The 12584-nt window shown below is 50.3% G+C and overlaps 1 protein-coding gene across 4 annotated transcripts in view; it reads right to left on the reverse strand.

The window, feature by feature from the left end:
* Positions 1 to 12584, reverse strand: part of HM13 (histocompatibility minor 13) — a 38704-nt gene that overhangs the window by 14100 nt on the left and 12020 nt on the right. For 3 of the 4 annotated variants that reach the window (XR_001597428.2, XM_016148857.2, XM_016148860.2), the window contains exons 3-7: positions 10800 to 10882; positions 5411 to 5499; positions 3595 to 3680; positions 3365 to 3490; positions 2523 to 2580 (exon numbers count right to left, since the gene is read on the reverse strand). Coding sequence is in view for 3 of the 4 variants with exons in the window: in XM_016148857.2 (XP_016004343.1) it covers positions 2523 to 2580; positions 3365 to 3490; positions 3595 to 3680; positions 5411 to 5499; positions 10800 to 10882 (442 nt within the window). In the remaining variant the exon portion in view is untranslated. Of the gene's footprint in view, positions 1 to 2522; positions 2581 to 3364; positions 3491 to 3594; positions 3735 to 5410; positions 5500 to 10799; positions 10883 to 12584 lie in introns of all 4 variants that reach the window. The other variant, XM_036229544.1, reaches the window with a different exon arrangement.

Below are 12584 nucleotides of genomic sequence, written 5' to 3' on the forward strand. Positions count from 1 at the left end.
CTCACTATCACGGGGTATGAATAGTGGGGGCCCTTGTTCTGAAAACAGGGGGAGCCTAGGCTATGGATTCTCTGTATCTGCTGAGGGAGAAAAGGCCACACATCTACAAGTTCCTTGCTTAAAGCCCCTCATTCAGAATCTGGCCAGCTTGTTTGGATAAACACAGATTGAGAGAAATGCTTCCCTGTGTCGTTATGGCAAGAGGCAGCTGTAACTAAATTTTACCTTTAGGGCCTTGTAATAGAAGAGCAGTTAGGTGAGGGCTTCAGGGTCAGACTGCATGGGTCTGAATCCTGGCTCTGCTGTGTGACTTTGCATAGGTTACTTAACTGCTCTGTGCCTTAATTTTCTGACTTGTGAATAAGAATAGAACTAAGTCTATAGGGTTGTGGTAAAAATTAGGTGATTTGTACATTGTTAACTGCTAACTCTTGCTGCTCACGGTGGTAATGTGACCCAGCGCTGGCCAATGGTCTATAAGCAGAGGCAGCTGGGGGCTGTGGGGAAGCTTGTGCTTTCCTAATAAATGTAAAGATGTCTTTCCTTGTTCGCTTTTTCTTGCCTTGAATGCAGTCACAATAATTTACAGATCTCCTCCTTCAATCCTCTCAATCTTGGTAACATTCAAATCTGAGTGGCAGATGTAGAAACCAGGACCCAGAGAAAAGTCTCTTCCTTAAGGCCACACTGCCAGCAGGTGTCAAGTTGAGGATTCAAATCCAGGAAGCCTGCCTTGAGCATATGTGCATTTAACCACTCTGCTATACCGCCTCTGAGCTCCGCTGCTAGAAACTGGCCTTCTCCTCTGGCCAGAAAACCAGATTCTAAGCACCAGAAACCAAATACGATTGAGTCATTTCCCTGTTCTGGGCCTTTCAATGGCTCATCACTGCCTACTGGGCAATGTCCAAGCTCCCTGGCATGACATCCTTGGCTTCCCAAATCTGACCCCTTTCCTGCTGCTCCCCTAAACTCAGCCACATTCCCTCCCAAGTCTCTGCTCCCAGGGCACTCCATGCATTTTCCTGCCTCCAGCCCTTTGCTGAAGCTATGTTCTCTCTTTCTAATGTCCACACTGACTCTGCATGCTTGGTAAATGAGTATTCATTCATCCTTCATGACCCAGGAAAGCTTTTCCTGATACTTTGGCTGGGTTCACCCAGCATCTTGCTTCTTACTCTGGAGAACTGCCCTCATCTGACATCCTTGGTTCTGGGGGGCTGCCGATACAAATACTGTGCCTCCAGGTACTGGAGAGGTCAGTGGCCCAGGCCTGTCCATCCTGATCCTCCATCTCTCTGGTGGGAGTACCTGCCTCACGGGCCAAGCCTGGCCCCATATATTTATTCAAACCAAAGTTGGGAAAAACTTGTTCTCCTCTGGGGTTACTGAGCCAGGGCCACAGCATTTCGTGGCAGTGTGTGGCCATGAGGCCCTCCTCCTTCATGGAGAACACTCATCTGTAGCAGTGGAGGATGAGACTACGAGAAAGAGTTATTAATTGAGTCTCTGAGGCCAATTTCACCCCAACTGTCTGATGCTGTGAGCCAGTGCTTTGCACGGAGCTCACTGACTGTTGATACCTTCCCCACAAAAGCCTCCCCTTCATCCCTGCTGTCATGCCTGATTGAGTCTGTCCTCCTCTATGGGTATCATGGTCCCGGGGGAGACTCTTGAACAGTCTGAGGCTTAAACTCTAAGCCAATCATGTTTTTCCCATCCCCACTGATGATGACTCGTTTGGGCTTGGGCCTGTGACCCATTTCTGGCCTGTGAAATATAAGAGAGGCTGCCGGGGAGATCTACGGAAAGAGAGACAAAGTTCTCCCCCTTTCTGTGTCTGAATGTGGCTGTGAGGAGTCAACGATGGGGACTGCGGCAGCCATTTTGGGACCACAGTAGGAGGAGCTTAAGGGACAGGAGGCATGCTGAGAATGGCGGGGCGGGAGGAATGACGCTGCCCTGGCTCTTGGCGACTCACCAAGAGTCATTAACCCAAACCCGAGATACTCTACCACTGACCACTGGGTTTGCTATAGTGTGTGGTAATGAAATTTCCGAGCTGTTTAAAAATGCTTGTAGTTGGATTACCTAATATTCTTAAATGATGGACGCACTGAAGAAGAGAACCAGGGAAGGGTAAGAGTCGTGGGCAGACAGTACCTGCTAGCTAGGCACTCAAGGGAGCCAGTGAAGGCCATTTCAGGTTTCTTCTGGGGTAACCCTGTGCGCCCTGCCAAGGTGCGTTGGACACCCCCTCTCTGTGCCTGCTCCCATTCCAGCTCACCTCACAGCACACTGCACTGTGCCCAGGTGGCTGGAGGCCAGGGCCTGCGCAGACAGTGGCTGTGCGTGAACATAGCTTGATGATTCAATGAGGACTAGGAAACAAGGCCGGAGACACAGAACACTTGGAGGATAAGGTTCGTGGTGAAGAGCAAAGGGACAGGCATGACCAAAACGAGGAGAAGGGCCACTCGGGTGGGGGCAGAGGGGCTCTTGAAGCAGGGGTGGTCACTTACATTTTATTGGTGCCTCAAAGGACCTGGCCACTGTCACCATCACGTTGGTGCCAAATACCTAGAAGAAGAAAAGAGGAGTCTGGAGGGAGGGGAGGGCTGGGTGGGACAGGATGGCTGTCTACAGGTTCCTCAACATGCTGCCGCCTGAGATCTGCAGGGGGCGGGGCAGGGAGTGGGGCAAGGAGCTGGGAGGGGCTCTGGAGCTGACGTGAAGTTGAGTAGGTGGCCACCAACACCGGTCATATGGGCACTTCATGGGGCTCTGGTTCTGGTCAACAAAGAGAGGCAATTCAAACGAGTCGGAAGAGGGCTTCTGATGCCCCAGCGAGGCATCCTGTTCATCCAGGGCCCTGCCTCTCCCAAGAGGGAAAGTCCTCCAGCACCACCTACTTAAGGGGAGAAGAGGGTGCCGAGGCCAGGGAAAGGGTGCCTGAGTCAGGCTGACTGAGATGCCTCTCAGCGTGAGTGTTGCAGGTCCCATAGCCCAGGCTGTGTGCAGCCACAGTGTCCTGTCAACAGCAGACTTTGTCCTCACAGCTCAGTGCCTGTGCTGGGCCTGAACTTCTCTTGAGACTCCACTTGCTTGCTGGGGAGACATGAGATTAAGTAAGTAACACTGCTGCCAGGTCCACTGTGAGGATGAGACGAAGGTGGCTGAAGGCACTGGGTATAGGGCAGGCTCTTGGCAAGGAGGGAATCTGCTATCTCTTCTGTTTCATGGATGAGGGCAACTGAGCCCAGAGAGGACCTGCCCTGAGTCCTTGACTTCCAGGCCATGGCTGCTGCCCTCCCTCAGATGACTGTTACCTGAGCCAGAGAGGCAGGAATAGGAAGAGACTCACCCAGAAGACATCGTAGATGAAGAGGCCGCCCAGCAGGATGCAGCCCGTGCTGACGTTGTTCAGGTGCAGGAGCTCCACCCCGTTAAGGGAGAAGGCCAGGCCAAAGAGGTTGTTGGCAATCCAGTGCTGGGGGAAGGTGGGAGTGAGACCGGCTCGCTATGCCCCCGGCCCTGTCCCTTCTGGTGCTCCCTTTGCCCATCCCCACCCCATTCCAGGTCCTGGCTACTTACCTTCCTTAGCAGGTACCAGACGCCGACGACGCTGCTCAGGCCCAGGCACACCAGGTCCTTGGTGTCAAACTCATAATTGATGATCTCTGGGCAGAGAGGCCGGGTAAGTCCACTCCCCGGGGCGGGGCTGCCCCTCCCACCTGTCAGCCCCTGGACGGAGGAGGGCATGGCTGTGGGCACTGTCAGAGGCTCACAGGCCAGGGGTGCTCAAGGGAGCCACCCCCAGCCCCTCCACTTTCCTAGAAGGAATGCAGGCTCAGAGAGAACACAGGCCTGGTGCAGGGTCAGTGGGAGGTGACTGGTGGCACCAGAAGCACAGGCCCTGCACTTGTGGCGGGGAAGGGTGACCTTGGGGGAGGTAGTTCCTCCTCTGAGCTCGTGTCCTCATCTGTAAAATGGGGATCATGGCACCTCTCTGACAGGCTGCTGTGGGGAGCAAGTGAGATGGTCCTTACGAAGCACTCAGTACACTGCCTGGCACAAAGTGGGTGTTTGATCGATGCCAGCCGCCGCTGAGCCCAAGTCCTTAGCAAGGTCCCAGTTCCTTCATGAATCTTTCTACTTTGCCACCAAAGGAATCGAGAAAGTCCTTGATCCTTTTGCTAGTGATTCTTTCCTCTTCTGCTAGTGGCAGTCCTCTGTAACTAGCAGAGGAGGAAGAAGAGGTCAAGCCCTAGAGAAAAAGCAGGAGGGAGCCCCTGAGGAGGGAGTCTCGTGGAGAGCCCTGCGGTGGATTCCTGAAGTCAGAACCATTCTCTATCACTTCCAAGATTCCCAATAAGAGGTGGTGGAGCTCGCCCAGGGACACAGGGCGTAGCCCATTCTTTCAGATTCCAGAGTACGGCAGGCTGCTGGTTGGCTCCAATTTCTCTTTTTTCCTCTGTGGTAACAGCGCCCTGATGATTTTTATCTGGACAGAGGCCAACTAGCTCGCAGCCACATTTTCCAGCTTCCCCTGTAGCTAAATGGGACCGTCATCCAGGTGCCTCTCCTGTCTGGTGGGACTGTGAAGTGACGGAACACCATCCTGGACCAAGGGCCAATACGTGTGGCAGAGCACGAGGCAGATGGAGCCTGGGAACCGGAAGACTCCATGGTGCAAGCCTTTTTTTTTTTTTTTTTTTTAATTCAACAATCATTGGGCACAGATGCACCAAAGATGTAAAAAAGAAGCATTGCTCTCACAGGGCAAGGCATAATGGGCTAGCATCCAGTAAGAGAGAGCATGACATTCACAAGCTTAGACTTTTATATGAGAAACACCTTCCATTTGGTCAAGGCACTGACAATCCTGTTACAACATTTGAATCCATATTTCAACTAATCCCTAAAGCCCTGGCTTTCCCTAGTTCCCCATAGTTTTCATTTTTTAAAAAGCCGTGGCACTCCCTTTTTCAAATCTTAGGTGGGAAACTAATCATACTAAAAATAGCACGGTAAAAATAGCTAAGATATCCAGCTTTTGCAGAGTGTTTACTATCGTGAAGTAGTGTGCTGAGTGCTTTCTTTTTATCACCTACTCTCAGTTCTGACAATGTGCCTATGAGGGAGGTGCTAGATCATCATTTTCATTTTACAGATGAAAAAAAAAAACAAAAACAACCCCAAATAAAAACACCCAAGGCTCAGAGAGAGAAAGGCGCTCGCCCAGAGTCCCTCGTGCAGGCAGTGGCAGAGCTGGGATGTGAACCCAGGCATGTGACCCCGGAGCCCACCTTCTCCATTATTTGCTCCACCAGAGAGCTCCAAAAGCAGACAGACAAAGGGGAGAGGAGGAGGAAGACACCCCAGGCGGGGGAAAGTGGCCAGCACTGACCTTCTTTGTTCTCCCCAGAGCCCTGTGTGAAGAGCAGCTGGTACTGTCGATTTGGGAAATTGGCTGGAAAAAACTTATTCATGAAGGGGCTGGAAGAGAAGGCAAAGCAGATTGGCAAACACAGCCGCTAAGGGCAACCACAGCCCCAACACCACCCCACGATGCCCCCATTCACAGCTGTGATCTCCAGCATCCTCACAGCTGCCCCGATAGGAATTATTGTGCCCATTTTACATACGTGAAAACAAAGGCCCTCAGACGGTGAGAGACTGCTCGGGGTCACATAGGGAGTCAGTATCTGAGCTGAGACATGAACCTTGGGCACTGGACTCCTAGTGCTTCCATACTGTCTCTTGGTAATCACCCAAGAAACACAAAACAGAGGTAGACTTTCATATAAAATGCAGTTTTCAGGAAAGCAATGGAGTCCAAAGTCTGGTCCATGCACAGTCTGTATGAGAATCCCTTGTCAAGAATGCATATTCCTGGACTCCCTTCCAGACCTATTAAGTCAGATAACCTGATGGTCACCCCACTCTGTGACTTGTGAGGCCTGAAATTTTGGGCTTGATCAACCAGAGGCATTATAGCCCCTAGAACTGGAGCGCCCTCACGCTGACTCCAGGCGGGCTTGGTCTCACTCCTGGAAGCACTCTCTCTCATTATGCAGCATACTCTGTACCCTGGCCAGGCAGGGAACAGAATTTCTTTTCTGGATCACCTTCAGAGTAAGATCAGCATATCAGGCCTCTCGGCCCAGCCTGGTCCTGGGGTGGGGAGGAGGATGTGGAGCAGCTATAAGCTTGGGTAGCCCAGCCCTGAAGCCTACTCTTCCATATACTAGCTGTGTGATCCTGGGTGAGCCCCTAGTGGCCTGTCTCCTCAGCTGTCTATGGGGATAATACTACTACCTGTCTCAAAGAGTTACTATGAAGCCAGAAGAGAAGGCAGGGGAAACATTTAGTCTAGCACGGGACGCACAGCAGAGATGTAAGAACTGGGAGCTTCCCTCTTCACTGGAGCTTGGCCAGAACCTGAGCTCAGAAGTATTCAGCAAGACCACATGCACTGACACGACTAATGAGACAGGCAAATCCAGGGCGGTGTTTCCAACTGATAGGTAAAAGGAGGCAGGCCATGAGTTACCCAGTGCACAGTGGTAAAGGCAGGGAAAAGAAGCCATCTTTCTAAGACCCTGGAGCTTGGAGAAAGAAGATGCAGAATTAAGAAGCACCTCTGGGCCTCAGTTTCCTCACCTGTCAAACAGCCAATCCCTCCCAGTCTGCAAGGCTGTGGCAGGAATGATGAGAGGGCTTTGAGAATAGAAATGTGGGAAGCAAGAGTGGGCTTCGACAGCAGGCTCTGAGGAGCTGGGAGGCAGAAGCTGGGATGGGTAAGGCTGGAAGCTACTTTTGGCTCAGCCTGCTGAATCACTTTTGGGGCGGTCTGAAGCCAGAGTGTGTGTGCAGAGGCAGAGAGAGGCTTGAGGAGCTAAGTCCCTCGCTCCAGTCTGGCCTCTTCCATAGAAGCTTGATGCCTGGTTTATCAACCAGCAGGTTAAGAGCATGGATTCTGTAGCCAGACTTCCTGGGTTCAAATCCTGACGGCCACTTATTAGTTTTATGACCTTCGCAAAGTTACTTAACTGCTCTTTGCAACTGTTTCCTCACTTGGAATACCATAACAGTATCTTTCTCGTAGTTTTACTAAGAGGATTAAATGAATGCTTGGCACTCTGTAAGATTAACTGCAGTTTCAACTTCAAGTAGGAAGTCTCTAGACTGTCTTTATTATCCCAAGAAGAAAGCGGGTGCTGTATAACACAGGGCAAGAGTCGAACAACTCGGCTGGTGTGAGTCTGAACTTGAGGGGAGGGGTCTTGTCTCATTACCTTCACCCCACCCATGCCGGGCCAGGTGCTGGGAGGCAGCTGGAATATACTTGCTGAATGCTTCTGAATGCAGACTTTTAGAGCAGGCAGATTCATTCCGGCCCTTGATGGCTCACGTCAAACCTAAAGGTCACTGCTTCCTGCTGGGAAACCACATCCTGCTGCCCTTCTCCCCTGGGAGTGGAAGGCAGGGTCACTGAAACTGGTGACATGGCTTCCTCTTACTGGAGTGGCAGATTTTGGCATTAAGGATCTTTTATTCTCTAGAGTTCAGCTGGGTGGGGCGTGAGTTCACAGGTGATAAAAAATAAGCTAAGGTTCCTGGGCAGGAAGGATTTTGGCATGGGCTTGGCTCTTGGTGACTGTGTAAGATAAAAGGTGGGCTGCAGCCCCTGCCTTACGTCAACACCCCAAGCTGCCGTTTCTTCCCAAAGAGGCTTGAGGCGGGCTGGGGGATGGTGGTGGGGGTAGAAGGGATCCCACAAGCCCAGGGGCTGACGAGGGTCGAGGCTCAGGGCTTACAGCCTTTCAGCAAGCCTCACCTATGCCAGTCCTCAGGAGACCTCAGGCCCACCGGTGGAGGGCGGCCAGCCCATCCTCTTTATGTTCTCTCTTCCCCTTCGCTTCCACTCAAACTGGAAAGAATACTGGCCGTGGAGTCAGGCAGACCCAGGCACAAAACCTTACTTTGCTCCAGCTGTGAATCCTGGTGGCCTACGAACCCCGGTCTCAATCCTTCGGACTTTCTTGTTGGATCCTGAGGAAAGGCTAAGTTTGTGGATATAAACACTTTGCCAAAGATCCTAACACTGTACACTTTTTTGTTGAGAAAGTATTTAAAAAAAATTTTCAATTTGATTGAAGAAAAGTAAATTTAATTCTTGGACCAATTTTCTAAATAGCATGATTAAATTATGTCCCTCCCTCCCCCCAACTAAAATTACTTTCAGGAAATTTAGTTCTTTTCAATGCAAATTTTACAATAATGATTTCGTTCATCCTGGTTTCTGGTCCATATCATCTTGAAAAGAGAATAGCTTTGACCCCATACAGTGAGTAACTCTTCTGCCCATAGCTATCCATTCATTATTTTTATAAGGTCTAATCTTCCCAGGTCAAGATTCATGCTCTAAATTTTATCAAGAAAATGATTATTCTGACAATTGTTAGTTATAAATTTTACAGTTTATACAGTTTGCAGTTTAGCTGCTGTTGGTTCTATTTTCTGTTGATAATTTCTATCAGTAAAAATTATGAATCCGTTAAAAAGCAGATGGACAATTGTTTCTTGGGTAGTCCATGACAAATTTGGGACAATGTTCCTCAGTTATTGTTCCAAAGGAAAAAAAAGATATCTCTGATGTCAAAATGATACAGGTTCAAAATATTCTGCTTGGGCAGTTGGATTCTCTCTCTTGTAGGGTTGTTGGGATAAAATGAAATAACCAATTCCTTAGCACATAGCCTACCAGTGGCTTTCAAAATAAATTGGGTTCTCTTACTTTGTGATGGTGGCTGGGCTGTGGGAGGGCTGGAGGTCTCAAGCCTCTCACAGATGCTGGGGTGTGATGGGCGAAAATTGGGGGGATCCTAATCAGCAGGGAAACAGAAGGACCCCAGTGCCTGGCAGTGACTACCCCCATCTCATGCCATGCTGGGTCCATTAGGAAGGGAGAGGTCTGTCCTTTGAGGAAAAGTAACTGGGTCTGACACTATCTTGCCAGGTCCAAGTCACTCAGCTTCTCCAGGCCTTTGATTTTTAGGATGGGGGTTGGACTAGAATTCTCCCAAGGTGACTAGACCAAGATTTTGTGAGTGAAGGTAGATATAGTTGAACAACACTGAATTCAGTCAAAAAACCAGAGTTCAAGTCCCAGCTGTGACCTCAAGCTGTGATATCACTCAGTGTATTTGGCACTGTGCTCTAGGCATGTTACAGACGTGGCTCACTTGATCTGTCCCATGCCCCTGCCAGGAGGCACTTGGGAGTATTTCTGTCTTATAGGTAAAGAAACTGGTGTGCAGACAGCTTGAGTAGCTTACACAAATTATGGAGCCGACAGAGCCAGGTCATGGGTCCAGGGCTGTCTGCCTCTCAAGTTCACACTCCTGACTACCACGCTTTCCTGCCAGTGTGCCTAGAGGAATGAATGAGGCCAAACTCACCTTAGCTTTCAATGCCTTTGTGAGCAGATTCTGTTCTTTCTATCTTTCTAACTACTCTAGAAAGATCCGGACTGTGCCCTCACCGTACACGGACTTTCTAGCTCCTGGCCTGGTCTCTCCCTCCTCTGCAACTCTTCCAGGTTTCCTACCCTTCCAAGATGAGTTTGAGTTATATTCCTTCCTCCTGGGAACTTTTCCCACTCTGTTGGCCACCTCAGGGTGCATCAGTGATTCTCGGCCTGAGGCTGTACCACCTCAAGGGGCCCGATGGAAACAGATGGGGATGGGATGCTTTCGTAGTCACCATCTGGGGGAAGGGCTGGAGGCGCGATTCCAATTTTGGTAAGAGGGCTAGGGATGCCGGATGTTCACAATGCACAGATAACTGGCATGTCTAAAATGCCAAGAACAACCCTATCTGAGGATCACTGGTCTAGGTCCTTCATCCCCACTGAACTGACACAGCATGTGGCGATCTGAGCAGGTGGCGGTGTAAAGAAGACAGGCTCTTGGGCCACACAGACCTCGGTTTGAATCTTGGCTCTGCTGTTTATTGGCTGTGTGATCCTAGCAAATTTCTTAACCTCTCTGAGCTTCAGTTTCTAAATGTGACACAGTATTAAAAGCAAAAAGCAAAAGCTAACCATATAAGGTTACCTGGCAGGTTAACAGAACAACAATAATAATGACAACAAATAGCAATTCCTGGGCACACTAAGTGCCAGGGTACTGTGTTAAAAGCTATCCACGTGACTCATGAGGAAGCTACTGGTATTTTCCTCCACATTCAGGTGACGAAATTGAGGCCAGAGAGATTAAGTAACTTGCCCAAAGTCACGGGGCTATAAAGTGACAGCGTCTGGATTCAAAGTCAGGTAGTCAAATTCCAGAGCCTGCACTCCTAACTTCTCACTACACTGCCCCTCTCTCACTAGGAAGGAAGATCATGTGGAAGGCAACTTGCTTAGTGCTTGGCGCAGCAAGCTACAACATGTGGCAGGGGGCTCTGGTATTACTCAGCTCAGTACTGTGACAAGCGACATGATACCACTGTTCACAAATGTTACTTTCCCAACAACCGGGGGATACTCTTATCCTATGGATAAGAGTACTCACCAATACTCCTATCACTTCTTGTAAGGAAACCGTGGCCCAGTGAGGTTATGGTTCTCATCCTAGGTCACCCACGGTGTGACACGGGAAGATTCCTCTGGGTTTTACAGCCAGGATTCAAACCTGGCTCTGAATGATGCCAAAGGTTATGTTCTCATCCAAGACCCTGTACTGGCTCCCGAGAAAGCTGCTTCAAAGGCTGCAGAGATGCCTTCTGACCTGATGGTGTGGGACAGGGCCAGGATTCCCAGCACGAAGAAATACATGGACAGCAAGAGGTTGATGTACTCCTGGGAGAATATCTGAGGCAGAAATACAAAGAGAAATAGGAAGTCAGGGTTGCTGGTGGCTGTGAGGAAACCAGAGTCCTCCCTTCTTTCTGGAGGTTGGTCGTGCCTCCCTGAAGTTGAAGAACAGGGTCGGAAAGAATCTTTAACACAACTAGGGGCTTCTAGTTTGTGGCTTTAGGGAAAAAAGAGAAGAACCTCAGGCTGGCAGATGCATCTCCCAAAAGAGTCTGTGGGTTTGAGCTTGGTGGCTCTGTTATCTGGAGACAGACAATACCATGTTTGTGCCCAGAGTCCGGCATGGGAATCGTGGGGGAGGGGAGCTCTCTGAACCTCAGAAAGCACTTTTGTTTCCTTCTCCCTGCTCTAGGGAGCCCCACCAGCGCCCCGAGCATGCTGCTAACGAGTCACCTGTGCCCCACTCCACATAATGCTCTCCTGGACAACCCCTCCCATGGTGTTGGCTGGAAGTTGTGCCTGCAAGCCCTGACAGATGCTTCTTGGTCTTATGGTGTTAGGTGAAACAGAAATATTCTCTCTCACAGTGCTCCAAAGTCAACTGTCACGTTAACTCTGGGCTTTGGGAAGGCTCTGCCATGTTGCTCCATGTTATTCTGAATCACCTTTTGAATCTGTCATTGTGAAGGTCTCTAATTGGGGGGCGATAATATGCTGTTGTGTGTGCCACAGGGACACTGGGCACTCTCAAGAATAGCTGTTTGGGATCTGTTTAAACCTGCCTAGCTGATCACATCATTCCTCTGCTTAAAGCCTCTCAGCAGCTTCCCTCTGTTCTCATGGCTCAAGGTCCACAGCTTCACCTTGGCCTCCAGGGCCCTCAGGGTGACCGCTGCAGACCTCAGCCGCGGATCATGCCATGCCTGTTTTCGCCCTACGTGCTGTGGCCACAATGGCCTTTCTGTAGGGCCTTAAAGATGCCACGTTCCCACCCACGGGCAGTCTGTGCACATGCTCTTCTGCTGCCTGGGTGCACTCCTCCTTTCACCTGGGCCAACGCTGTTCACCCTTTTTTTGATCTCAGCTCAGAGCAGCTTTCCTCGACATGACCACTTCCTTGTTAATTCGGTTCATGTCTACTGACTTCCTACCACACGTAGGGCATCATGCTAACTACTGGGGCTACAGCAAGGACTAAGGCAGAGAAGTCCCGGCCTTCACAGAGTCCCTGTGGCAGTGAGGGAGAAGGAATCTCATAAGATATGAGTATGCAAATATCATCAGGTGGTGATGGGAGCCAAGAAGAAAAGCAAAGCAGGGAAAGGAGATGGAGAGAGAAGTGGGGAGAGCTGCTATTTAGACAGTTGGCTGGGGAAAGCCTCTCAACGGGACAATATTCACTTCATGTAGCAGTAGGACCATTACCTATAGGAGCGGCTGTGAGGGTATCTGGGGCAGGAGCATTTGAGGGAGCAAGAAGGGTAAGTGCAAAGGTCTGGAGGTGGGTATATGCTTATGTGCACAGGAAACAGTGAAGGCCTGTGCCTGAGGGAGTGCAGGGGAATGTCAGGAGACAAGGCTGGGGTAGTAGGAGGGAGACAGACCCTGCTGTGCTGTGAAAAGACTTTAGATTCATCTGGGTGAAACAGGCAGGAACTGGAAGGCTGAGGGCAGGGCTGTGATGTGATGGCCTGGGAGGGTCCCTCTGCTGCCTTGTGGAAGGCAGGCTCTACAGGGTACAAGTGGAAGCAGAGCCCAG

This window comes from Rousettus aegyptiacus, unplaced genomic scaffold, assembly GCF_014176215.1.
Source record: "Rousettus aegyptiacus isolate mRouAeg1 unplaced genomic scaffold, mRouAeg1.p scaffold_m13_p_12, whole genome shotgun sequence".
NCBI lineage: Eukaryota > Metazoa > Chordata > Mammalia > Chiroptera > Pteropodidae > Rousettus > Rousettus aegyptiacus.